The sequence below is a fragment of the Stigmatopora argus genome, chromosome 12, assembly GCF_051989625.1.
Source record: "Stigmatopora argus isolate UIUO_Sarg chromosome 12, RoL_Sarg_1.0, whole genome shotgun sequence".
In the NCBI taxonomy this organism is placed as follows: domain Eukaryota; kingdom Metazoa; phylum Chordata; class Actinopteri; order Syngnathiformes; family Syngnathidae; genus Stigmatopora; species Stigmatopora argus.
Window position 1 is genome coordinate 5,581,087 of NC_135398.1, and position 24,551 is coordinate 5,605,637.

Consider the following 24,551-nt stretch of genomic DNA (forward strand, 5'->3'; position numbering starts at 1 on the left):
TGTAAATTGAATGTCTTTTGACTAACGTATTGGCTTTCATAGACCCCTGGATAACTGTGATTTTGACTGGGATAAACTGGATGAACAAAAATGGAAATGGAGACAATCACTGTATTTTGTGTTATTTAGGGATCATTCGCTTACATTCAGGAGATTTTTAAATCACTATTGCCGTTTTTGCCTAAGGAAGTTATTTAAAAAAATCTCTTCTGGCCTTTTTACAAAATTTGAATACCCTCCACTTTCAGGATTAGTGAGGTTAAAGCGTATATTTTTTACCTAGCAGTTACAGCCAGGGCTCTGCGGCACTAAGAGGATTGTGCAGAGTGATGTAGCTGATGTATCACACACCACGGCCCCCTTATCCACCCGTGACACTTTCCTCTTACAAGGCTCGTCTCATAACAAAAATATGAATTTACATTCGGGCAGGTGTGTAGCAACAGAATGTTTGGTTTGTCAGGTGGATCAGACGCCTTAAGTCATATATTATATGCAACGGCATCTCCTTGTTGAGTCAAATATATAAAAGCTCATAATAACACACGGAACTGAACCTAATCTCTTGACCTGCAGTAAAACGGGTCATTAATGGAGTTACAGTCCTCCCCTGTATATTTCATCTGACTATCGTCTGCCTTGCCGTCTCCCTCTCAGTCTGGTAGCATTGCTAAAGTGAACAATAAATGTCTCAAAGTGGATTTTTGATTTCTGGCCATTAGTCCAGCTGTTAAGTATGGGAATTCCTCTACAATGGTGTGCTTGTTTCCAGTGGAAGTATTAAAACCAGATGATATGTCGGTTTGTCAATTGTAATTCACTCTGTGCCGGAGAAGAAAAGCATATCATTCTTGCATGTCGATTTTCTGCTCTCGTTGACACATTCGCACGTTTATGCAAGAATTACAAATGGCGACGAGGACTATTGGAGGTGGTCCAGGATTTTAAGATGGCCAGTTGTGTGTGATTGATGAGACTGACTGGTGTGCTGCTGTGTGCTTTGGCCGGCACCCCAAACAGGTTCTACATCCGAGTGTGCTTAAAATCACAGACCCTAGACGCCTCTCTTCTGCGCTTTCTTCTATGCGCTTGAATTGGCTGTTAAGGGGATATGCCGTGTTGCAGAATTAGCATACCGTTTTTATGTTAATTTTGCGCATTTGAAGGATATTTGAGGACAACAAACAAAATTAGTGAGTGTTCGGATGAGGGAGTTTTTTGGGGGACGACAGAGCCTTCAACCTTAGGAACTCTCTTTCTTGCTAAAAATCTGTGATGTGGTTTCACTGCACAAAACTTCTCAAGCACCATCTGTTCATCAAAACTAACATTTATTTACATAAATACAGAAGCATGGATTGCAAAAAATAAATATGTATATATTTATTCTCCTCTTGCTTCAATGCTCCATTTGATTGGCTCTGTTTAAGTAGGCTAAATAATCCGATGCTCAAAATGAAAGTAGTGATAGAAGGTTGTCATATCTGTGTGTAAATTTAAATATGTATTTTCTTATTTTTTAATTTGCTTAAACGATTGAGGGAAAGATATATTAAAGATAATGTTCGCTCTAAGAAATCTCATAACATCAGTTTGCCATTAGGTTGTTTGTGCGAAGCATTTACTGTTGTACTGATAGCACATTTTGCTTTGAGTCGAAGTAGTACTTACAGTTTGGGTACCGGCCAATGCCAGTTGTCAATACTTAATGATGCTATTATGCCACCCAATCATGATAAAAATGTGATTCAGTATTGTTTCAAAACCACAAACTGTTCCACAATTGGCTTACGTTTTGACATACATAAAACATTTTGCTGTTTGAAATTGTCATTACAAATCCAGCTGCCTGTCAGACCTGAAATTTTATCTGTATGAAGTATCAGTGCAGAAGTACATACAGTTTCCCTATTGAATTACTGTAAAAGTTAATTGGTTAATGTCAGATTGGTTTCCACTTGTATAGTGCTTTTCTACCTTCAAGCTCCTCAAAAAGCTTTGATTCTGTCTCCGATTTCAACACTCAGGCTTCAGTATCTTGCTCAGGAATACTTTGACATGATGAACAAGAGGGGCCACAGCCTTTGTGTTGGGAGACAACTTCTCTACTATGACTTTAAAAATCATCATAAAAATAGTAATATAATCACAACTGTTCTTAATAAGTGATGCACTGATCAATATGAACAAATGATAACACCTTTAAACCTGTAATAGCAAAGAACATCATTTTCAAAAAGAATAATAGGCATTTTTCCTATTTTCAAAAAGTAGCAAGATATAGTGACATGCAACCATCAGCGTAACATATTATTTATCAAACTAAGCTATCTGTTTTTTAGTCAACGTAAACTCATGTACATGAAACAAACAGTCATCTCTGCATGAACATTGCAAGGCGTTGAAGCATTTTTTTAATGGGTGTGATTGACTTGCGGTGGTTACCAGAGGTCATGGCCAATAAACTGTCACAAACAGTTAAGAGTACAAGCCTGCACTGACTTGCAGTGGAAGGGTGTGGGACTCGCTAGCATTATTTAAACATGCTCAAGGCATGACGCCAACCCCTTGAGAAACTACGCTATTTTCAAATATACACTATTTCTGGTCTCTGATTTGGTATTCCCAATTTAAAACAAAATCCTCATTGTGTAAAAATTTCATTGGCTTTCTTGTTTGTAGAGGAGAAACAACTGAGGGGAAAAAATGTTCTTGGCTCAACTTTGCTGGACTATGGATTGCGCTGCAGTCATGTCCACACCATTACAACTATGGATTGTTTCAACTGCCAGGCATAGAATCACTTTTAATCAACTCTAGCCAAAACTGTTTGGCCTTTACAGGTGTCAGTAATCCCACAAACAATATTCTCTATTTATTGAATAAGTAGCAACGAGGGAGGGCTCTGCTTCATTGATATGCACTACTTTATACCTCTCGCTTCTCTAGGGCTTTTTTAATTGGCCAATATCTTTACTCTTTGCTACATAGCTAATTTGACTAATGACACACATAAAAGCCATTACCTCAAACATTATAGTTTGAGTCAGATATGTTCATTCCCTTCAAATGTGTGTATATGTGTGTGTGTATGTATGTGTATATACATATATATGGCATATGCTGTATTGTAATACTGTAGTTAAGATGTTCGATATATTGCTCATACATAAATAATGCAGTCTGCACACTACTAAGCCCTTTTTGGTATTTGCACATGAAATCAGGAGTCGTCAAGGAAATTTTACATAAGAGTCCAATAACATGTGTTTAGTCAGTTATTAATGAAAGAAATGCATCCCTGTGGGAATTTGAGTTGTTTTTATGATTCAGAGGTCTAAATAGGTTTGACTTGATTTAACTCAAGAGGTTTTTGGGTTATTATACATAATGCCTCTTCTTGGACGCTCTTGTGAAATGGAGTGGTTTGCCCCTTCACCTTGTTGTTGGATAACCATAAGATGATTCCCACGTGTGTTACTTTGAAATCTGCAATTTGGGGTTGAAAGCCCAACAAGAAGCATGTTTTTTTTCTTTTCACAACCATATTCAAAACCAAGTAACCAACTGTTTTGGAAAGCAGCCAAGCTGCAATTTCCTAACAGCAGAACTTTAGTTTCCACAGCAACTGCGCCTTAATTGATTTCCTCTCTAATTATAATGTTTTAAGGACAGCTGGTCCCAGCACCATTGTGTTAAACGGATGCTTAAAGGCAATGTTATAAGTGTTATACACTACTGCATATTAGGGTGGTGTTGGTTAGCAACTTTCTGGTGACGGTTAATTGTAAACTCGTGCAAAACGGCGTGAGCTGCTCCATGTACAAAAACAACAAAAAGTCAATGGGTTCATCGGAGTGCTTTCTGAAAACAGCATTCCTATTGCACTTGATTTTCTATTATTTTCAAAACATCTTGATTGATGCTTTGTAAAAATAGCGTGCTTCATGTGTTTTGCACAAAAGTCACAGTGTGACTTCTATGAACTCCCTAATCAATGGCTTATCTTCCAATTCAGCATATCACACTGCTACCTCATAGCAGAACCAGGGAATGAGCAAAGCATGTCAACAGGCTGAAAGGTGAATGTAACCTTAAAAATGGTTTGTGCATAATGCATATAGCACAAATTGGAACAGATGTGGAGCGCCCATAACAATTTCTTCTCACTTGTAGGTGATTGTTGGTAGTAATGAGGCTGCAAACAGACATTTCGTTGCATTCTACTGAGAGTGGCAATTTTATCTTTTTTCTTCTTCTCTCAATTTGCCTGTTGGAGTAGCAGAAAAGCCTGCCTTGTAAATTGTTAACAAGTCAGCAAGAGCACTCTAAGTTTAGCACTGTGCTAAAATGTGTGCAACTGTATCAGTCACAAGAGCGACAAGACCCACCTGCTTATTTTCAAGCAGCGGTTTGTGAGAAATTCTAAATAAGTCTAAACATTTTACACTTTCAATAAGCTAGATGCTGAACAAATAGACAAAGGGGTCCAACCCTTGGATCATCATAATGACAATGACAATAAAAGCATTCAATTCAATTCAATAACACGTTTTGTTTTGTTTTTCTCATTTGCCACCATAGAAAGAAAATTATCATTGTTTGACTAACCTGGTTATTTAATAACTTTCCTTGTGGCCATAAGAACTTGCCTAAATCATGGTAGTGGTTTTATTACTCTTCAAACTGTCTGATTTTCTCCCTATTTTCTTTTTTTTTATCCTTTGGTGTACTAAAAGCAAACTACTTCTTCACACAGATTCATGAAGACTTCCCATCGCCTTCTCGAACTTTCTCTGAAAATTGTACAATTTGAAACCTAATTTCCGAAATGAAGTGATTAATGTTTTATTCAGTTGAATCTTTAAAAGCTCTTTTAGAATCATTAAAACGGCAAGTCGACCACTTGGTTCAACACGAAATTTAACTAGTTTTATGAGCGATATGTTCCAAATTTTATTCATTTTAAACCTTCACAGTGATTGATTTTGTTATCTAGCTTTTGGGCAAACATATTAGATTTTTTCTCTCTCTCTACTTCTGGCTGCCTCAATATGGCTACTTATTGCTCAGTAGAATGTGTGAGACATAATAAATTGTTCCTCACAGCTCAAGGAGAAAATGTCAATAATTGGTCGTTATAAGTAGAGTGTTTTATTGCATTATGCAGCAGAGGAAGGACATCCACAGGCAGCTGTTTATTTAGCTTATTAGTTATGCAACAAGTCACCTGATGGTCTAGTGTAGGGGTGACGAACAAGTTAGAAACGAAGAGCAAAAAAAATTAAACTGGGAGAGTCAAAGAGCCACACCACGCAGTAATCCGCCAAAACAGTAAGACACACACACATCTATTGATGTTTATCTTCTTGGGAGCTTTTGCATGTTAATGTATCTGAATGTAAACTATAGCAAGGGTGTTCATGGTCAGCTGTTGTGTCATGTGCTTTGAATGGCATTAAGTGCTGGTTATTTATAAAAGAATTGTTCAACTTGATGACTTTTTCCATATGAAACCCCGCGTGCAGGCTAAGCTGTTTGTTGTGTTCCATTTTGCATTCACATCTAACATTCTTAATACTTTCTAACTTTCTAAAAGGGATGCCTTTGTTGTTGCGTCAGTAGCGCATGCCTGACGTGGAGTGATGGAACAAAGACTACCTTCATGATGTCAGGCAGAACAATGGGTCAGCAGGTGGTCCATTTAGCAGGCTCCATGCAGACAGGGAGGAAAATTGTAAAGCATTTTGGGAAATTGCTTGAGGCTAGGATGAGATGTGATTTATTTTATGCCTTGGGAAAAGATATTCCAAATCTATTCCGTGTCCCTCTTGGCAGGATTGCGTTCAAATCTACCAGATTGGTAGTCATTTAAACAATTCTATTCAAGAATAGTGTTTAATGTGTGCTTTGTAATTTGCATTGATAGTCATTTCACACCGCTATCTCCCAACTGCTGAACTTTGTGTAAGATGTAGGATTGCGGTTAAACTTTTTTTTTTTTTTATACTTTTTTATTTTATACTTTATATATAGTGAATTTAGAGCTGTGTTTAGCTTTTGGCTGTGACATCATTTTGTTTCTGTGTTGTCCAGTGAGTTATCCTTTTTTTTAGATGCTTTGCCAACAAACTGTGAAAAAAAAGAAAACTGTCAGCCCTCGCTATTCAAATACTAGTTTTGAAATCCATCACCATGCGTGGCAGCCAATAAATTTATGCCGCACTATTTACCGTATCTGCACAAACCCACACTGCGCTATGTATCAATCACATTTGACTGCTTCACCCAATGTGGCTGGCCTTAGTCAAGCACCATGTCATCCCAGTACAGCTTTACTGTACAGCAGTAAAATTTGCTCTACTCCATCTGTTTTGCAACTTTGAGGGACGATAGACAGAGCGATTCTACTTTTGGCTCTGCTTTCCCAATAAACCTTGTAAATAATGTGAGTGAAAATAAGTGGGGAGTCCGGAAAGATTAAGTGATCACAAGGGCTGTGTAAAGCAATTAGAGTCCCATCGGCACGTGTCTTGGGAGACTCAGAGGGAATCAATACTGCAACACATGCTTGTTTTGTCACAAGGAGTTTCCGTCGAGGCACAACAAAGATTAAGAGCCCAACTGTCCCAAGTAGGATTCAGGGTTTGTCCACCAAGGAAGCGCCCACCGTCCGAATGTTACATCACTTAAGGGAAAAATATGAAGAGCTTCCATCCAGAGAATAATTTATTTGTAGCCTTTTCTTTGTTTTCCAATCACCTTTGCCTTGAACTCTTTCACAGCAATTTTTGAGCTGCTGTTTTCAGATATTGCCGTTTCAGAGCACATTGGTAACCTCAATATATTTTGAGATTGATATGCAGGAATCATCATTTAAAGCATAAAGCGACTATTGTACAACAAACGCTACATTGTGTTATTGGGTTTGTCGCCCAGGAAACGCAGGAAAAATTTCCAAATCTGGGCCAGTTGGAGACCTGGGAGGAGCTGGGCAGTGCGGAGACGGAGGGTAGCACTTCAGATTGTGATGATGAAGATGGATGTCAACCCTCAGGAGACGGTCAAGAAACAACCTGTGAGTACTTTGCACATTTAGCCCACATTTCCATTCATTTTCACAAACCTTTTACATCTTTGAAAACACTCCCTGGCGTATCTTACCTTGCAACGAAAATGGCCTTTCTGCAGCGTCTTTTGAACATGACAGAACAGGCCACTTTTCTTTGAAATACACATGCAATAATATGGAATGTTGTTCAGACTTGCGCTGCCTTCCATTGACATTGTTCAGCAGAAAATTGTAACCAGTGGCGGTCCGTGCATTTTCTCGTCGTGCCTTCAACGAATCAATCCAACCCTTAAAAACTATTTTATGGCTATAAAACCTCTACTGCAGCTACAGCTGCGACACATAAAAATAATCAATAAATCAATGCACAAAAATGGGGTAAAATCCACTTCCTAGCAGCATTTAATGATTAAATACAAACACTGGAGCTTAAATACAAACAGTGGAGCTTTTCAGATATCAGAACCAGGCCCACAATTGAAATATTATTTAGGAATATAGCCATATTTTACTCACCAAAAATCCTTTTTAACTGTACACAATATCCATCCTCCTTTCTTTCTTCCTTCTTTTCTATCGCCATCGAAGCTAATGCTGAAAGTCGCGCCTGTCCTGTCGTATTTCTGGCATAGTCCGTCTTGAAAATGGCTTTGAATCAACACAACAATATATTTGCTTGTGCAGCTCGCTTCAAATACAGTTTGGTAGCTCTGGCTAATGACTAGCCAATCATAGTTGGTGAAAGCGATGACGTATCCCTACGCCTGCGAGAAGACCTTGGTGTCACCAAATCGAATTCTGATTGGTTAAAGCAACATTCTTATCGACGCTTGTTTAATGCAGCAGAGCCTGCAGAACTGATTGTGAAGGCCTTGAGGGCCCTGACGGCCCGCCACTGACTGTAACTATATGAACTATTACATAGTGTGCTTTACTCACGTGTATAGCTGGATTACAAAAACAGCCTAAGAATTGTAAGAATAGATAGTGTAATGGTTAAAAAAAACCAACTAAAAAACATTCAAATAAATCTCTTAAAATATGTAACCTCACACAACTTAGTAGTTTTACCCTCCCTCTAGCTCTTCTTAACAATCAATAACCATTACACTGCCAGTTCCATCCCGCCCCAGACAAATCCTTTTGGCCCTGCTCCCTGTTGCCATGTGGATAATACATGCTGCTGGTCTTTCTTAAAGCTCTACCATCAGTATCAGCAGTATCCTAGCAGCAGTAAAAAATCAATCAAAGCCACCGTGTAAGATTTACAGAGCAAAACCCTATAGTGTGTGCGTTAAGTATAAATCAATAACCTGGTGACACCAAGATTAGGTTTATTTGTGATCTATTGTGACCTTTTATGGATTCTAGACAAATGATTAGTATCCTAAAAATTATATGCCCTTTGGAATTTTACAAAATGTTCTGTTTAAAAGTATTTTATATTTTCTTTCATTCATTTTTTAATCCCAGATACAGTTAAATAGTACTGTTCATCTTTTATTTAATAGACTTGGGTCAAAGGTTTTTTTGGAGATTAGAAAGTCATTTTACTTTCCATCTGCTTGCTGTGACAAACTCCCCGGGTTCATGTTAAAAGGGGGCATGGCCGCCCATTGTTCTGGCCACAGAGACTTCATTAGCAAACTAATGAACATTGCTAATCTAGAGAGAGCAGACTCACTGTCTCTTTTATCACTTAGATGTGATAAAAATGCTGGAACTCTCACTGGGGAGATGGGAAGCATGTGTCTCACATTGTTGGACATTCTGGATTCTAAACTAGTCATAATGAGGATTTTTGTCTAGTCAGTTCTGCTTTTCATTGTGTTGAACACAAATTGTTGCAGTTGATAAACCAATGCCTTTTATTCACATTGAATTAATGAACAGTGTTTTAATGTAAGATGAGGTGTTTAGTATGGCCTAGACATTGTCACCTCTCCAAGGAGATTTGTGAGCTATATTTGATCTTAAATGTGATAAAACAACAAAGTCTCATGATAATACCAACTCAGTCAGTGGCAAATCAGTGATGTGGTGTAGAATCCCCTTTGATTCTCAAAGATTAACTGGGATCAGCACCCACCACATGCATATGCATCTACTGTATAGAAAGAAGACTGCTTGCTCTTTAGCATAGATGAGTCTAGAGCAGGCATGTCCAAAGTCCGGCCCGCGGGCCAATTGCGGCCCGTGGACAAATTTTTACCGGCCCGCGGCCTCTATCATGAATGTTTTTTTTTTTTTTTTTTTTTTAATATTTTTTTTTTTTTTTTTTTTTTTTCATCATGAAATCAATAATATGCGGCCCGCCAGCACTGTTGACCACAGTATAAAATACATGTGTACAAAAAGCTATTTTTCATATTTTTCATTTCACCAGAAGATGGCAGTAGCCCTGTGGCCGCACTCTGGCCGCCGTGACCCTTGACCTTGCGTGATCGTTTCAGCCCAGCACATTTCTAACATGGCGTCTGTAAACAAAAAAAGGAAAGTTGACCGCGAGGGCCGCCGCTTCCAGGACAAGTGGAAATTTGAGTATTTTTTCACTGAAATACGAAACAACTGTGTCTGCCTAATTTGCCAAGTGACTGGCTGTTTTCAAGGAATTCAACATCAAGAGGCACTACCAGACGAAACATGCTAGCTACGACAAGCTAACTGGGAACAAACGCGGTGAAAAAGTGAAGCAACTGGAAGCTGTTTTAACGGCACAGCAAAGCTTTTTCACAAGAGTCCGTGAGTCAAATGAAAATGCCACAAAGGCAAGCTACGACGTGGCAACGCTGATTGCAAAGCACTGCAAACCTTTCACTGAGGGTGAATTTATTAAAGACTGTGTAATGAAAATGGTTGAGAAAATTTGTCCCGCGAAGAAGCAAGAGTTTGCCAATATTTGCCTGGCTCGTAATACTGTGGTACGGAGAATTGAAGACGTTTCATTAGATATTAAGAGACAGTTAGAGGCAAAAGGAACTGAGTTTGACTTTTTCTCGTTAGCGTGCGATGAAAGCACGGATGCGTCCGACACCGCTCAGTTACTGATCTTTTTAAGAGGAGTGGACAATGACATGAACGTGAGTGAAGAGCTTCTGGACCTCCAGAGTCTGAAGGGCCAAACAAGAGGAACGGATTTATTTGTTTCTGTTTGTTCCACCGTAAAAAAACCATAACGGTCAAATTTCCATGGTTAGTTACTACTACTACATTCAAAGAATGTCAGGCTAAATAGTCGGCCCCCACACATTTTCACCTTACCAAATCTGGCCCTCTTTGCAAAAAGTTTGGACACCCCTGGTCTAGAGGATAAAGATGGAAAATGCCAAATGGTGAGTGGGAAAAACATACATATTCTTTTATTATTCTCACCTACAATTACACTGCTGAAATGGATTAGCTTATCTGAATGTGCGGCAATAAAACATTGGCATATGTATAATAATTAGAGGACATGAACTAGCAATATCATAAACAAAATTCTAAATATGGTATACAGTACGTGAATATTCGCGCATAAACAATCACCCGACTCTCTGTCCAGCGTACCCCGCTGGTTTTGTCTTACCCAAATGAAAAGATGAGAAAACACCATCACATTTCTCTCGGAGTGAAATTGAATTAATCTCTCTTTGCAGCCACACTGAGTGGATGTGGTGGTGACTGTAAAGAGCTCGATATAACACTTCTCCCTGCACAAATTGTGGTTTTAATTGTTAAATGTGCGCCGCTATTCCAATTCACAGGCACTAGCAGTTTTATTTTGCTCAGCACTCGCGTTCTAGTGGTACCTAATGGCCATATCACACATGGCCTGCAGTTTCACCTCTTCATCCATGCTTGGCTGTTAAAAATATAGCTGTATCAATATGATAGGAGCACTGTTGTATAAGTTGTCACCCATAACAGCTTGCTGCATATTTAATTTACCTTAGTAATGCAACCTGCACATCACCAACCTGTTTTCTCATTTCTCATATAATAATACTGAAAGAAAAATCGACTAAAATGTTTACATTCCATAAGAACTCCTGCTAGGGTGTGTTTTAAATACTGTATATGCCACAAAATCTAATTGCCCCCCCCTAACCACCAAAATATGTAAGAGAAACAATAAAAGAAAAAGAAAAACAATATTGATAATGATGCCATGACTTGCCTTGAGCATCGTGTCTTAAGGTCAACATTGTGCGACTGATGTTGGCTGTTTTGTCTGAGAAAATAAAAAATGGACTACCCACTTCAAACAAAAGCAAAGATGAGTGGGAACAAAACCATGAATATGCGCCTCGTAGCAGTCCAACAACTTTAAATAAATGCAGCATCTAGAACTTTGAAGGCCGAAATGTGAAAATACTTTATTCCCACTTCCACAATTTGCATCTATGGTCAAATTGCATGATGTCTTGCTTGCTTAATCATGATTCACAACCTACCCTTGCCTGGAGACATGTTAGTCTACTTTATGTGCCAACTAAACAAGGCGCGCACATTAAGAGCTGTCATGGCCACAGCCAGAAAAATAAATCTGAGAATCTTCAGTGAACCATATCTTTCCTCACCCCTGCAGCGCTGAGGTCCGCTTCTCTGGTTCGTTCTGTGTTGTGCCTACCGTATTAGCCAGGGGTCACTAATGGTTGGCTTATTTATATTTTAACTAGGACATTATGTATTATTCGGGAAAAGACTCACATGGCTACATTTAATTACCTTCCACAAGAGCATAAATTCGATGTCAGAAGGCTTTGTATGTGAAAGTAAAACTCTTCTAAAATTTCCTTTTGTGATTTGCCAAATCAGACCTGGCAAAGATGTTCCATATTGAGGGAATTTAAACTTCAATTACTTTTTCACAGAGTGTACCATTAATGCACGAATATGCACATCCTCTGAAAAGAGCTGAATAGGTGAGAAGCAAAGAAAGTCATAATAAAGGCACTGTAATTCATGCAGCCAGGGAAGTGCAATTCTCTTTTAGGAACAAACACCATCTGTCAGTTAGTGAGCTCATCGTGACTGTCTGTGGGGGCATTGCTTGTATAAGCTGCAGTTTGGTATTGAGGTCTGGAACCACTGACATTTTTTGATGTAGTTGTTTGTATCTTTATAGAGCATGGTTATGAAATAACAAGATAAAATAATGTTTTAGGTATGTCATTTTGTGCTTGTGATATGACCGTCCTGCCATTTGCGTTTCTTTTTAACCAAAGCCATTGTTTGTATTCTTCTTTTCTTAGACTTACTTTGACATACAGAGTTAAAATGCAATGGATGTACTGGATTAGCCTCAAGACCAATATAGACTGTTTCAGACCTTGACTGAGTTGATGCCATTTAAGGGAGGATGTGGCAGTAAAGATGGAGTGGGACCACGTAACAGGCAGGGGTCTAACAAAGGACATTGTGTTTACAGGGAAGGAAGTAACAAAAGAGTAGAAAAATGATTTTAATTATATGTTGGGATCGAGGCATTTGGAAAGGTGCTTATCATAAATGACAAACGCACTGTGCAGCTCATTTTAAATGCACTTATAAAGAAGAGTTACAGGCCTGCTCTTGCTGGGGTGGGAAGAGCCAATCTACTTATTCCAGGCCTAACTGAGCCAAACCCTTTGGGACAGCTGGCCGACAGATGTATTGGCTGTATTTTGATATGGATATTACCAGTATGATTGCCATTTCCTTTAACCTTTCATGTAAAGCTTAAGGGTATAGGATTTGATGCTCCAGGGAAGGGAAAGTTTTAAGAACAACCAAAGACAGCTTTGCTTGGAAAGGGTCTGGTCCACAGGTGGATATGGAAGGAGTAATTCACGTTTTTACTTGGTTATTTTTCTTATCCAAGTCGCTGTTTTTTTCCAGGAAAACCTCCTGGGTTTATAAACGAATGTTTCCAGTCCCTGCAGTATTTTATCATAATTACTCCATCTCAGTTTTTACCCGGCGAGCCATTTCCATTGTTTTTATGCCATCTTCCATCTTCCCTTTCTGTGGTCTCCCTTTTTGTCATGGCTTGGCACACACTGCCCTGTGGTTTTATGGCACTGGGAGAGGATTTTAGCTGCAAGGGCTCCCTAGGCGCACGGTCATCAAAGTGTAATGGTTCTCATTAGCCAGCATCATCATTTCCTTTCAAAGTAGTATCAGTGAAGCCTTTATGATTGAACCCCTGCAGCACTCCTTCGGGACTCTTGTCTGGACACACCAAGAATCTCAGTGGCAACAGGTAATAAAGCAGAGGAAGTCTTAAGAGTTACTACCTGATACATTTGTGAAATTGATACTAAGGAGACAGGATTTTGAATAGTTGCTTGGAACTTGATGGCATAGTCACAAAAGGTGCTCAGGAGACGGCGCTCTAAAAATGTGCCGCAATGAATATGCTCATTTTGCAATATTCCATTTCAGTATTGAAACCGTTTTCTAAGGAGTATATTGCATTTTAAAGATAGTTAGATCGCTTTACAGCCTTATAAAGGGATGAATTTAGTGGAATAAATGTGATCGTCTGCAAAATCCTCTGACATTAAGCTCCATGCTCTTTCCTACTTGTCAGGCATAGATAGACTCCTCTTTTCAACCGTGAAAGATGTTCTCTTTTGACACTTAAACAGCTGTAGCTACTCAATAGCGGTACTACTTTTTCTATTCCCATCATTTGAATTGACCACAGGGCATTAGGATAAGGCCGGCTGAAGCATAGGTGACCCCATTTCATCTGTTGCGCACGGCACAAGCTACAGGCGACTTTTGTTGCTGTTGTAACATAATACTAAATAAATCAAGGCAGACATTCCACTGATATTGAAAAACACAATATATGGATAATCAGGGATGAGTCTGAACGTTGTCTCAGCATGTTAAACTCGAATGCTGACTGTGTGAGTGAGAACAAGAGAAAACATGATAGAACTCTTTTTCTGTATTTAGGAATCTGGCCAACAATGAGTCAGGTTTAATATTGATTGTAAAATTGAAGTAAGCTTGCAATAAAGTAAAGCTTCATGAGTGAAGGGCCATTAAAACCCTCCATAATTAATGCCACAATTACAGTCAAAGCTGAATTGACTCTCAAGCTTGACTACTGGGAGAGACTTGACCTACCTGTTCATGGCTGAACTACTTATTGCAGAACAGATAGAAAATACCTTTTTGAAACCGCAATGTTGAGCAATATTTTACCAATCTGATATGTATAAGTAAGGCTAAGCTGAAAACTGGGAAGCAGTGTTGAATAATACACTCTAAAAAAATATGGAGATCATTGTGCACTGCATCGTGAAAAAGCTTTATTATTAAAGCAGCTGCTGATTTTGATCACACTCTGCAGCAATGAGTTAGATATGTTGCAACCCACTGGGTTCACTTTTGTTTGCGAAGGACAAATCAGGCTTTTGGAACCAGTTTTGTCACATCATATAATTTCTTTGCAGTCAAAATTTTCATTCGTCATTCACTGTTCTTATCGTACGTCCTGATCAGCCTGATCAGCTTACTAAAAATTAATCAGTCATCAAATGTTATGATATCTGATGCGGATTAAACATTTCAAGACGAGTGAAAACAGGCAGCAGGCGTTGCTGTATGACTCACACTCCAAAGTCCTCACATTTGTTGTACTGAAGATGGTTTGAGATTTGATTTGAAAACTCAGTCTGTTATGCAAGAGATGACATCAAAGTATCCATCTCACCCCCTCAAAATCAAACATTAATAACATCACAGCACAAATTTTCCCCTCCAACCCTTGTGAATTAAGAACACTTTGAAGATGAAAAGGGAAATAACTTAAATCAGTGGAATTCATAGGAGGCTCATCACACGGGGACTTCACATCAATTGCACCTCCTCTATTGTTTATTGAGGAAGGTGCACCCTAATGACCATCGAGACTCACTAAAGCTGAACAATTGTATTGTTGTATCCTTCCCGCGTCTATCTCAAAGGACAAACTAGCTCCCGTGAAGGCATTTAGGATTTAGGCATTTATATAGGTGAAACTGTTTATGTGGACGATAAGATTGGCATGTCATTGAAATGGGTTCTTTAGGTAGAAACTTTTTTAAATTGATTTCTTGTTTTCTAAAAATCTGTTGTATTCGCTGGTGCATGTCACTGTTCATCCAAGGCCGCTTTTGCTATTTGTTTCTGTATGTGTTACTGTGTTTGAGGGAGGAAGTAAATCTCAATCCTGCCAAATAGTCCAATAGTCTATTACGACACTGAGTAGAATCTGGCAGAATGACCTTTGCTCTAACGTTGCTGTGCAGCAATGCCGGTTGCTTGGTTATCCTGATGCTTAAATTTGAACCCCAACGGTGGCCCCGGTCTGCTCCTTTTACCCCGTAAGGGGCCTATCCAGCTCCCATAGGCGTAAGATGTCACATTTAATTTGTGGTTTTGAGTATTAGTGGGGTTGTTAGTAAAGCAGACTTGGGCTAACACGGCATTCTTTGGGAAGTGAACACAGAAGTGCACGACCACTAATTAATTATGCCGAAGCATCCTTTTCTTGGATATCCTATTTCCGACAAACGCGTCATCCTATGGTAGTTTGAAAAGAGGAAACTTTCTCTTTCATTGAAAAATACAGTTCGTCTTTGACATTTTGGAGAATTATTCAGATAAAAATGCTGTTGTGTGCATTTTTCCTATGACTTGTAGTCTTCTCAAGCGTGAAGCGTTAGCTAAGCTGTATGGAGAATTGTCTGCAACTGGTCTTGAGGGGGAGGGTATCAGTGCCGCACACATCACAGCATAGGAGGATCTCAAGACAAGACTTAAAACTAATTTGCCAGTCTGAGTACATAGAAGAACAACATGAACTCGATAGATGTGTTCTCTGAAACTCAGTATTAAATTGTCAATTTACTAACAAAGCATCGCCCTTTGTTGAGCTTATTTAAAAAAAATTGAAAAGAATGAAAAGAAAGAAAGAAATCACCTAACTTGTTCCTCGTGTATGTTAACTGCTTCCATCAAAATAGCCTCCCTTAAAATTAAATTATTCATTTCTGAGTCACGGCCAGATAATAAACCTTTAAGACATGCATCCACTTAAAAGGAGGTAAGATACCTTACACCACTCTGCCTCATCTCTCTCTTCGGCTGCTAAACAGAGAGGCTGTTGGACTCACCAACAAACATTTCAAAAAGGTCAGACACTGCTATGGTTGAGCAGAAGAGCAAGTGGAACACGGACAAAAGCAAATACATTTTACAGACTCAATGATACTCTTGCACAAGTTCAGGCACACACCAAATAAGGATTCACTGCACACCGGTGATAGAGACAGTTATATCGTTTGTTAAATCATGAGCTAATAGCACAGCCTCGTTCTAAGTGTTGAAAGGCCACATTAAGGTTTTTCCTTTTTTTGTACATGTCAAAGGTCTTTCCTCTTAATAAACATTGCTGTAACACAAGGGCAATGACCTTGTTAGGAATGAGAAGTGCAGACTCTTTAACACGCAAGCCCTCCACTTGGATGCATTTCCCATCAAACCCATCGCAGAGAGACCTTCAAGGTCAATAAGAGGGGGGTGAGCCGAGAGAAGAAAATGTGGAGTATGAGGGAGGGGTTGCAACGGTATAGTCATCCAACACATTCCCACAATGTGCTATCAATCAAACCTTATTTCTGGCTTGATGCAGGAATGAAACCTGTCACAGGTGCTACAAAATCCTTTCATGCATGTGTCATACATCTGTGTAGATATTTCACTCAAAAACTGTAATCGACTATGCAAGAATACATTTCCTCTCAACGGAGTTATGACATTTTACAGAATGTTGGATCAAATCAAGAAAGGAAAGTGTGAACAGACGCATCCGGATATAAGTATTTTAAAGTTGGTGTGAATCGATGAAAAAAAAAGTCAGTCAGTCTGGGAAACAAACATTTAGTGAGGTCTGCTGTCCTAACTATGTAGACTTCTAGTTGGAATTGTAAACTACAACACAGACAAATGTTAGGCATGCTTTAAATCAGTAATTCGTACAAAATAAATACTTCCACTTATACTACTCTTTATGTTTTTATGGCTGCAAGAGTTCAGTTTGGAACAGCTGCACATACTAAGCCATGGAGCTGCGTAGCTCCATTCCTTAGTTATTGCTCAACCAAGAGCCCCGTAAGGCTTACACAATACACATAAATAGACCAACTAGCATTTGGATAGCACACTGGGTGAAGTTTCTTGAGAACTCCTTGTATACATATGCAGAGATCAGAAAGGGATAAAACAAAAATGAATAATTAAAAAAAGTGGAGGCCGGTAGAAAAATGCAGCTTCTCTCAGGGCTATCGCGCAATTATTTTACCCCCCAGAATTTCCTGTGAGACATCTTTGTGTTGGCTATCCCACTCACCTTTCAACCCCATTCTTCACCCTCCTTTTCCTCCCCCATTCATCCTTCCTCTCTTGGCCGTAGCCTGAGGTAGAGCTCGTCCTTGGTGCTGTGACCAGGCATGTTTTGAGCAGCTGTTGTTGCTCCCTGGCCAATTGGATCTACTGTATAGTCTCCAAAAAACCCCTCCGGAAAAAACTGCGTGTCCATCGAGCAATGCATTAGTGGTCATAGAACAAAATGAGAGTCATTTCACACTTCCACTTGATTTGACCGATTGACCCACAATGCCACATGACTTAGCCATGTGAGACTGCAGTGACATCGAGGTGTACGAGTCACTGCAGGGCGTCTTCCCAGTGAGGCGTTAGCAATACTTTGGTGAACTAAGTAGCTATATAATAACCATATTAAAATTTAACATTATTCTTTCATTCATCATCATCCGAGCCGCTTATCCTCACAATGGCCGTTGGGGTCCTGGAGGGAAGGAGGGTACACCCTGGATGGATTGATATATGATGGGGTACTTTATTCAGTAGTTCAGTGAAATATCCGAATATCCTCTTTCATTTTAGAGACAACAGGTCTGCTATTTATGCAATTCAAAAAGTAGTATGTCTGTGGCACCACATACCGTTGAAGTGATAGATTGCCTCTGCCTTGTTGATGGATATTTAATCTGGTGCTAAGAAACCAAACACACTATTTTCCTCTACAATCCATCTACTACATCATCTGTGGCTGCCGCATGCCTTCTGTTTTTCCATCTTTTCCTCCCAGATATTCTCCTCATTATCGTTTGTGCCAGCTCTATGAAGAACGGGTCAATCTGCTAATATTGTGTTACATTGGCATCTTCTCATTCCATTTTGTCGCTTGTTTCTTGATCTTTGTCTGCACACCTTTGTATATATTTAGTAATTTCACTGATACAGTGAAGGTGACAACTTAACTGATCACCCATCTGTTTAAATACCATTTGCACAAGCTAGTATTGCATGAGGTGTAATCAAGTTTACTTTGGTATTTTGTGCTAGATGCACCGTAGTTAGTGGATTGGGTGAGGCAAATTCATGTGAATTACATTAAGTATATATTACATTATAAATTAGCATTGGCTTGGTGCTTATGTTAAACTTCACAAAAATGATCAGAGACATGTGTTCTGTACTATGATATAAATGCTTAAACTAGTCGCCAATGTTATTGTATGCAGTGTTATTGCACACAGGATTTTTCTCCGTAATTAGCCAGGTAGCTCACATAGTGATTTACCATTTGTGTATTTGGACTTCTCTATACTTCTCTATCTTGATGAGATGCAGCCCATCTTTGCCGAAAACAATAAGCGCAATCAGATTTGGGATGAATGACGTCTTTGTCTCTATTGTCAAATGGGACAATAAAAACAACCTATGCTGGGAACAAGTCGCTCTCTCTAGACCCCAGCCTAGCCCGTATCACACATGCATAACAGAGGTGAGGTCTGGAGAAGATGATTTCATTGCGGTTTTTTTACTGTCCATTGTGTGTGATTTCTTTGGCTTCTATCTCCTCATGATCATAGTGTCCACAGACATTTCAATTTTAAACATAGCAAGATAAGCTTTCAAGATGTCATAGCTATAGTGCTGTGACTTCAACTGCCTTGTAAGGTCAGAGTAAATTTACTCTGCAATTTCATTCATTTTGTGAGATTTGCCTCATTCGCTTACAGTTCGACTAGTTGAAAAATTGACCTCATTTCCAAGCGCAAGATTACACTCTTTAAACAATTGGCCCTTGACAGAATACAGTACACTGCAATCTTTTGTTTTTCTTCTCGTCCTTTGAGACTGGCACTCCTTGCTTGCTAGCGATAAGGCGGTTATTTTTCACGTTTGAAAATTGCACTAGCCTGTTTATGTTTTTTTTTTAAGATCCTTCAGGAGTTTTCCCACATTTTTTTATTTATCTTACTGCAACGGCTACATACATTCCAGTTTTGTAAATAACGGTTTGGGGAAGGTTATTTTATGTTTACCGTCATCAAAGCATGTTCTGTGAAGGCATAATGGATGACTTTGATGGGAATGAACTGACCTGAATCCCATTGAACACCGTTGACACAGTCATTTCTACTCATTGTGATAAACTCGGTCACAAATATAAGCACAGAAAGCCTTCACATATTTAAAAATCCATGTCTTTGAGATATGGGAATATCTGGAGAAACCATGACCCTCAGATTTCAAACTCAGTGAATAATTGTATCTTTCTTTTCTCCCATGTCTTGATTCAGTACACACAAAAGACTCCAGTGAAGTTGGATCTATTGAGCCAGGATTGGACGGTCCAAAGCAGAACCCAGCCAAGCCCCCGTCAGTACGAGTCATAGGGGGCTCCCCGCCGAGCAGCTGGTCAGGACTCCGCAGCTTTGTGCTGCCCATCGCTGCACTATGCTGGCAATGGACCCTGTTCTGATCTGACTCATCAATGAGAAACTGAATTACAACCACCACACACATGAAATTATAGACTCCAACTTGTTGGATGATAGAGAAAATAAGGCCAACTTAAATGGGAGATTCTCCTCTGCGAGAACGTTTGTTTTTGGAGCTTGCAATGTGTGCTTCCGCAAAAGCCCATCCCATGCAAAACTGCGTACACACACTGACAGCCTTGCACTCTTAAAGACACACCTTTGGCCATTTAGAAGAGGACTACATCATTGTGACTTTACAAAGCCTAAAACATATGCCAATAATAATACTTTTTTTTACCTTTCATTTCGCCAGCAGAAACCACTGCATCTTCTTCCACCCATGTAGAAGAACTCATATTTCCTGTGTGAGGATTAGGGAATGCATGGTAGATTGAACAATTTGTTCCAGGCGCCTAACCCAGAAGAGCAGATTTTGATATCATCTAATGACTGAGGATCTTGGCTCATTTTAGAATGTAACACGTTTTTGCAGGTGAGCCACCCTTCCACACATGCAAGTAGGTGTTTGTAGTCAGCAACTGTATATACTGTAGATGGAACAATTTACCAGAGTGGATGAGATTCACAGGCGACAAAGCTCTTAGTGACTAATAGAGCTTTGTGAGCTTTTTAAATGGTTTGTGGTCCTCTGCTCTGGAGATACAGGAATGCCATTTCTATGCAAAAGAGAAAACAGCCACTTAAAGAGCGTAGAAAGAAAGCCAGTATGCTCTTTGATTTTTTTTTTAATGTTTAACAGGCATCCTGTTTTGTGTGTTAGTGGAACTGCATACTAATGCATGTACTCAAAAAGAGCTGGATCAGCAGAAAGTTTTTTTTTTTTTAAACATTAATCCAAAATATCAGACGGAAGTTGTATCATTTAGAGGTCCTAAAAATCTGACGTGACTGCCAGCATGTGGATTCGTGGTGTGTCCGTCTGCTTGAGAGTGCCTCGTTGTCCGCTGCGACAAGAGAAGGCAGAAGAGTGAGGCAAAAAAGTAAAATCCAGCCTGACATGACAGCCAGTGTGTGAATAGGGGATTTGCGTCGGCATGCCTGCTTTAGAGCACCTCGTTGTCATAGCATCTTCCTTAACTATACACAAACGCTCGATTCACATGGTAGTTAAAATTCCAATTTCATTCTAAGATGAGATCTATTTATACTTTATACATTTTGTTTAGGGAGCCTAAATGGTTATTTGAATGCTGCTAACGTCAACTTTGGTCCCCTGGCCACCATCTGCAATAATTTTGTTTACTTAATGACTTGACATAACCCTATAGGATAATATTTGGGCTATGTATGTCAGTATAGCTTAGATTTGGGCAACAGGAGTGTTTTTTTTATATGTTCATTTGCGTCGCATGGACATATGCGACTATACACACAGGTAATTGACAAATTCTGATGACCCCCAGCTCACATTAAACGAGATGTTTTAGATGTGTATTTTTATCCCGGTTGGCTGATACCTGATAATTGAATTTTTAGGAGCTTTCACAATATTTGTAAGAAGCTTTGTTCTTATCTGAGAGGTTCATGCTTGTTTTTTTTTCTTTAACTTGCCATGATACATGTTCCATTTTTGCCACTTGAGATGAAGAAAAAAAATCATAAATCATCATAGAACGCTTAGTGAAAATCCAGCATAATAGTGTTAGAACACATTTTTGAAATGTTCCGGCTCTCGTTACAGATTAAGATTCACAGTGGTAGCCATTGTGCTAGCACTTCTTAATGACTTCATTGTGTGTTCTGTTCTAATGCAAGAAATGTTTTTCTTTCAAACAGTTACGATAACAGTAATGTCCCCCCAGCCACCCACCCTAATGCCGAACGTTCCTCGCAAATCCACGAGATTACAAGTAAATCCACATTTGTTTCCGTGCAAAAAGAGCTAAACAAGCAAACGACACTCCTTATACAACAACTCCCATCCTGCTTCCCTTCTTGTGTATAAATGTTGCCGCTGTTGTTGGAGAGTCAAGCACGTCTGATATTCATGAATGTATAATCCGCAGGGCTATGCCAATACAGTATTAAAATTGGCAATGCCTAAACGATGCACATGTACATTTAAACTCTGTTGGGTTAATATTGGTGTTTGATTCCCAATTTCTCTCACAATATAAATAGATGTCGGACGAATGGTAAAATGAGGTGTGGGCAATGATGCGTGGAGAGCTTTGGACCTCTTTGTTCTTTGGCAGTTGAAAATGTGTCAAATCCTGTTCTGTTCATAAATTTCTCCCACAAATCACACGCTGCCATATATTGCCGCCTGTGTAAAAATGTACATATTTAAGTAACTTAACTAGCTTTGTCTCTTATTGCATCTCTTTTATGAAGTGTTATTTCATTTGCTCTGCTCTTTCAGCTTCTCTCGACCAAAGAGAATGCACCTGTAGCTGGACAAAAACAACAAGGAGTGCAGGTAGTTTGAGGGCAAGTTCTTCGCCGATCAAAGATAAAATCTTAAACATTAGATTGCTTATCGCTCTCATTTTAACTGCTGGCAAGAGAAAAACAATGTTTCCAAAAATGTCAACTTTGGTTTTAATGCCAGTCTGTCCTTGCGTACCTTAGCTGTCTAATAAAAAGAATGTGAATGTCTACATTCATGACACGGAGAAAAAATCTGAAGCTTTTCATCGGATAATACTGATATTTGTTGCTCATGGTTGCACTTTGAAGTCAAAGTAAAGTGACTCGTGAGGATAGAAGTACTGATTCAAAATGCAAAAACTGGTTTGTAATGCCATTCTTGCAGACTTAAAACAAGAATTAACCAGACTTTTTTTTATTCAAATTACTAGAAAGTATGACATTTGCTTCCGAATACATGGAATAAAAGTACAAAAGCAATAGTTCCCAAAAAATGAAAACCTTTGCTACATCCTACTGGTGAGAAGTCATGATTGTTATGCAGTGCACTGTTTGACCTTCTCTATTTTCATCAAAGAGGCTACGGTGTTAAACATATGAGTCTGTGCCTCCAACCAAAATAGAATGGGCAAAAGTAGGTTCGTGCACTGGCATAGCCATTGCCTGCGGCCCTCTGCTCGCTCTGCTGATATGTAGCTGACCTGTTGGATACTGGGAAAGTGCCTATTCATGGAGCCTGTGGTGTCAGCATTAATACAAGAAGTAATACAAAATATCACAATGCTGAAAATGAATTATATACGTACTTTCTTTATTTTTTGCATTAGAGAAGACCTGTCTCATTTCTATGTCCATTCATTCCAATAAGTATCAGAATCCAAACCAATGTTGAGCTAAACCCACGTCCTCAAATGGATTCCAATGTTAGTCCATTTATTGGATCACATCCAATTAAAACAGTTCACGATGAGGGTTTTGTTTTCCCATCATTGGTTTAAGGACAAGATTTCAATGGCTCTACTTCAGGCGACAGAGGCACTTTAAGCTTCTACCACACCCACACTGTTTTTATCATCAGCCTATCAGCGCAAATAGCTAATGACACTTTCCTGGCAGAGTGGACAGAGTGGCCGCAAGCTCCTACGAATATCTGCCTCGACATCCACCCTAATACCAGTGGTTTCATTCAACTGGTCTCTCCCACTATTGCAGACTTCAACTTGCATGCAGACTGTATTAGATTCCTGGAGTCTATTTCATACCGCGGCTGTTTGGCCGACTGCAGACAGCGGCAAAAAAGTGTCCTTTGTAAGGATATCAAGCCTCCTTTTGCCAGAGCTAGAATGGATCTACTTTTGTCGCCAACCAAAAAGCCTCAGGCCGTCTGTGCTCTTCTTAATAACCACTCTTTGTGACACAAACCAATAAATTACGCAAACAAAACTAACAGTCTCCAAATGGCTTTTTTTTCTCATCCCACATAACAGAGACACTTACAAAAAGTCAACTGCTTATTTAATACTGTGGTTTACACTAGATGACAAGATAGCTGAGCACATTTCCAGATAGAAATATACTCACACTTGTTCATTTCAATATACAGCCTTGGGCTTTGTTTACGTGGATGGATTGATGGAGAGTTGTTTATGAAAGCTTTTTAATAAACACATTATTTCCCTCTCAAGTTCATTTTCAGATCTGCGTTCCTCAAGAAGACGCTGACGTTAAAACACAGTAATGTGAGGTATGTGTCAAGAGGTATTGTTATACGTTCTCAGGAAATCGCGGGGGTCCAGAGGTTTTGCTGCACAGTCTCAGGAAGATAAAAAAACAGAAGATGGCCAAACCTAGATAACATGCAATAACTTCAGTACCTGTTATCGACTGTGGCAAAAGTAGAACAAAAATATTCAATGTAGAAGCAACATCAAGCTGAATTGGTTCTGCAGCACAAATGTGACATCTTAAAGCTCACTTTCATTGACTCTTTGAGTCCAGTGAGTACTTCTGCCACTTCGGGTGCACAGAATGCAAGCTTACTGTCAGCAAGTGCAAGTGAGAGTTGGGGCGACGCGAGGTCACAGCTGCTCAGCTGTCCGTCTGGTCTATTTTAAATGGCAGCACACATCAGCGCTTCTGTCTCAGCAGCTCAGCCAAGTCCACACCTCATCTTCTCAACACGCATCTAATCTACGCTCAACATCGTTCTGTCGTGCTCTTGTCGTAAAAAATTTCCGACAATGGACGACTCGGCGCAAACTGTCGACGGA

At 39.4% G+C, this 24,551-nt stretch overlaps 1 protein-coding gene across 3 annotated transcripts in view; it reads left to right on the forward strand.

Annotated features, from left to right (window-relative positions):
- LOC144085637 (glypican-5-like) overlaps window positions 1-21,961 on the forward strand; it is a 74,428-nt gene extending 52,467 nt beyond the window's left edge. For all 3 annotated transcript variants that reach the window (XM_077615113.1, XM_077615114.1, XM_077615112.1), the window contains 2 exons: window positions 6,940-7,078; window positions 19,708-21,961. In XM_077615113.1, the coding sequence (XP_077471239.1) occupies window positions 6,940-7,078; window positions 19,708-19,889 (321 nt within the window). In that variant the 3' untranslated portion in view covers window positions 19,890-21,961. The remainder of the gene's footprint in view (window positions 1-6,939; window positions 7,079-19,707) is intronic.
- Window positions 21,962-24,551: the final 2,590 nt, after the last annotated feature.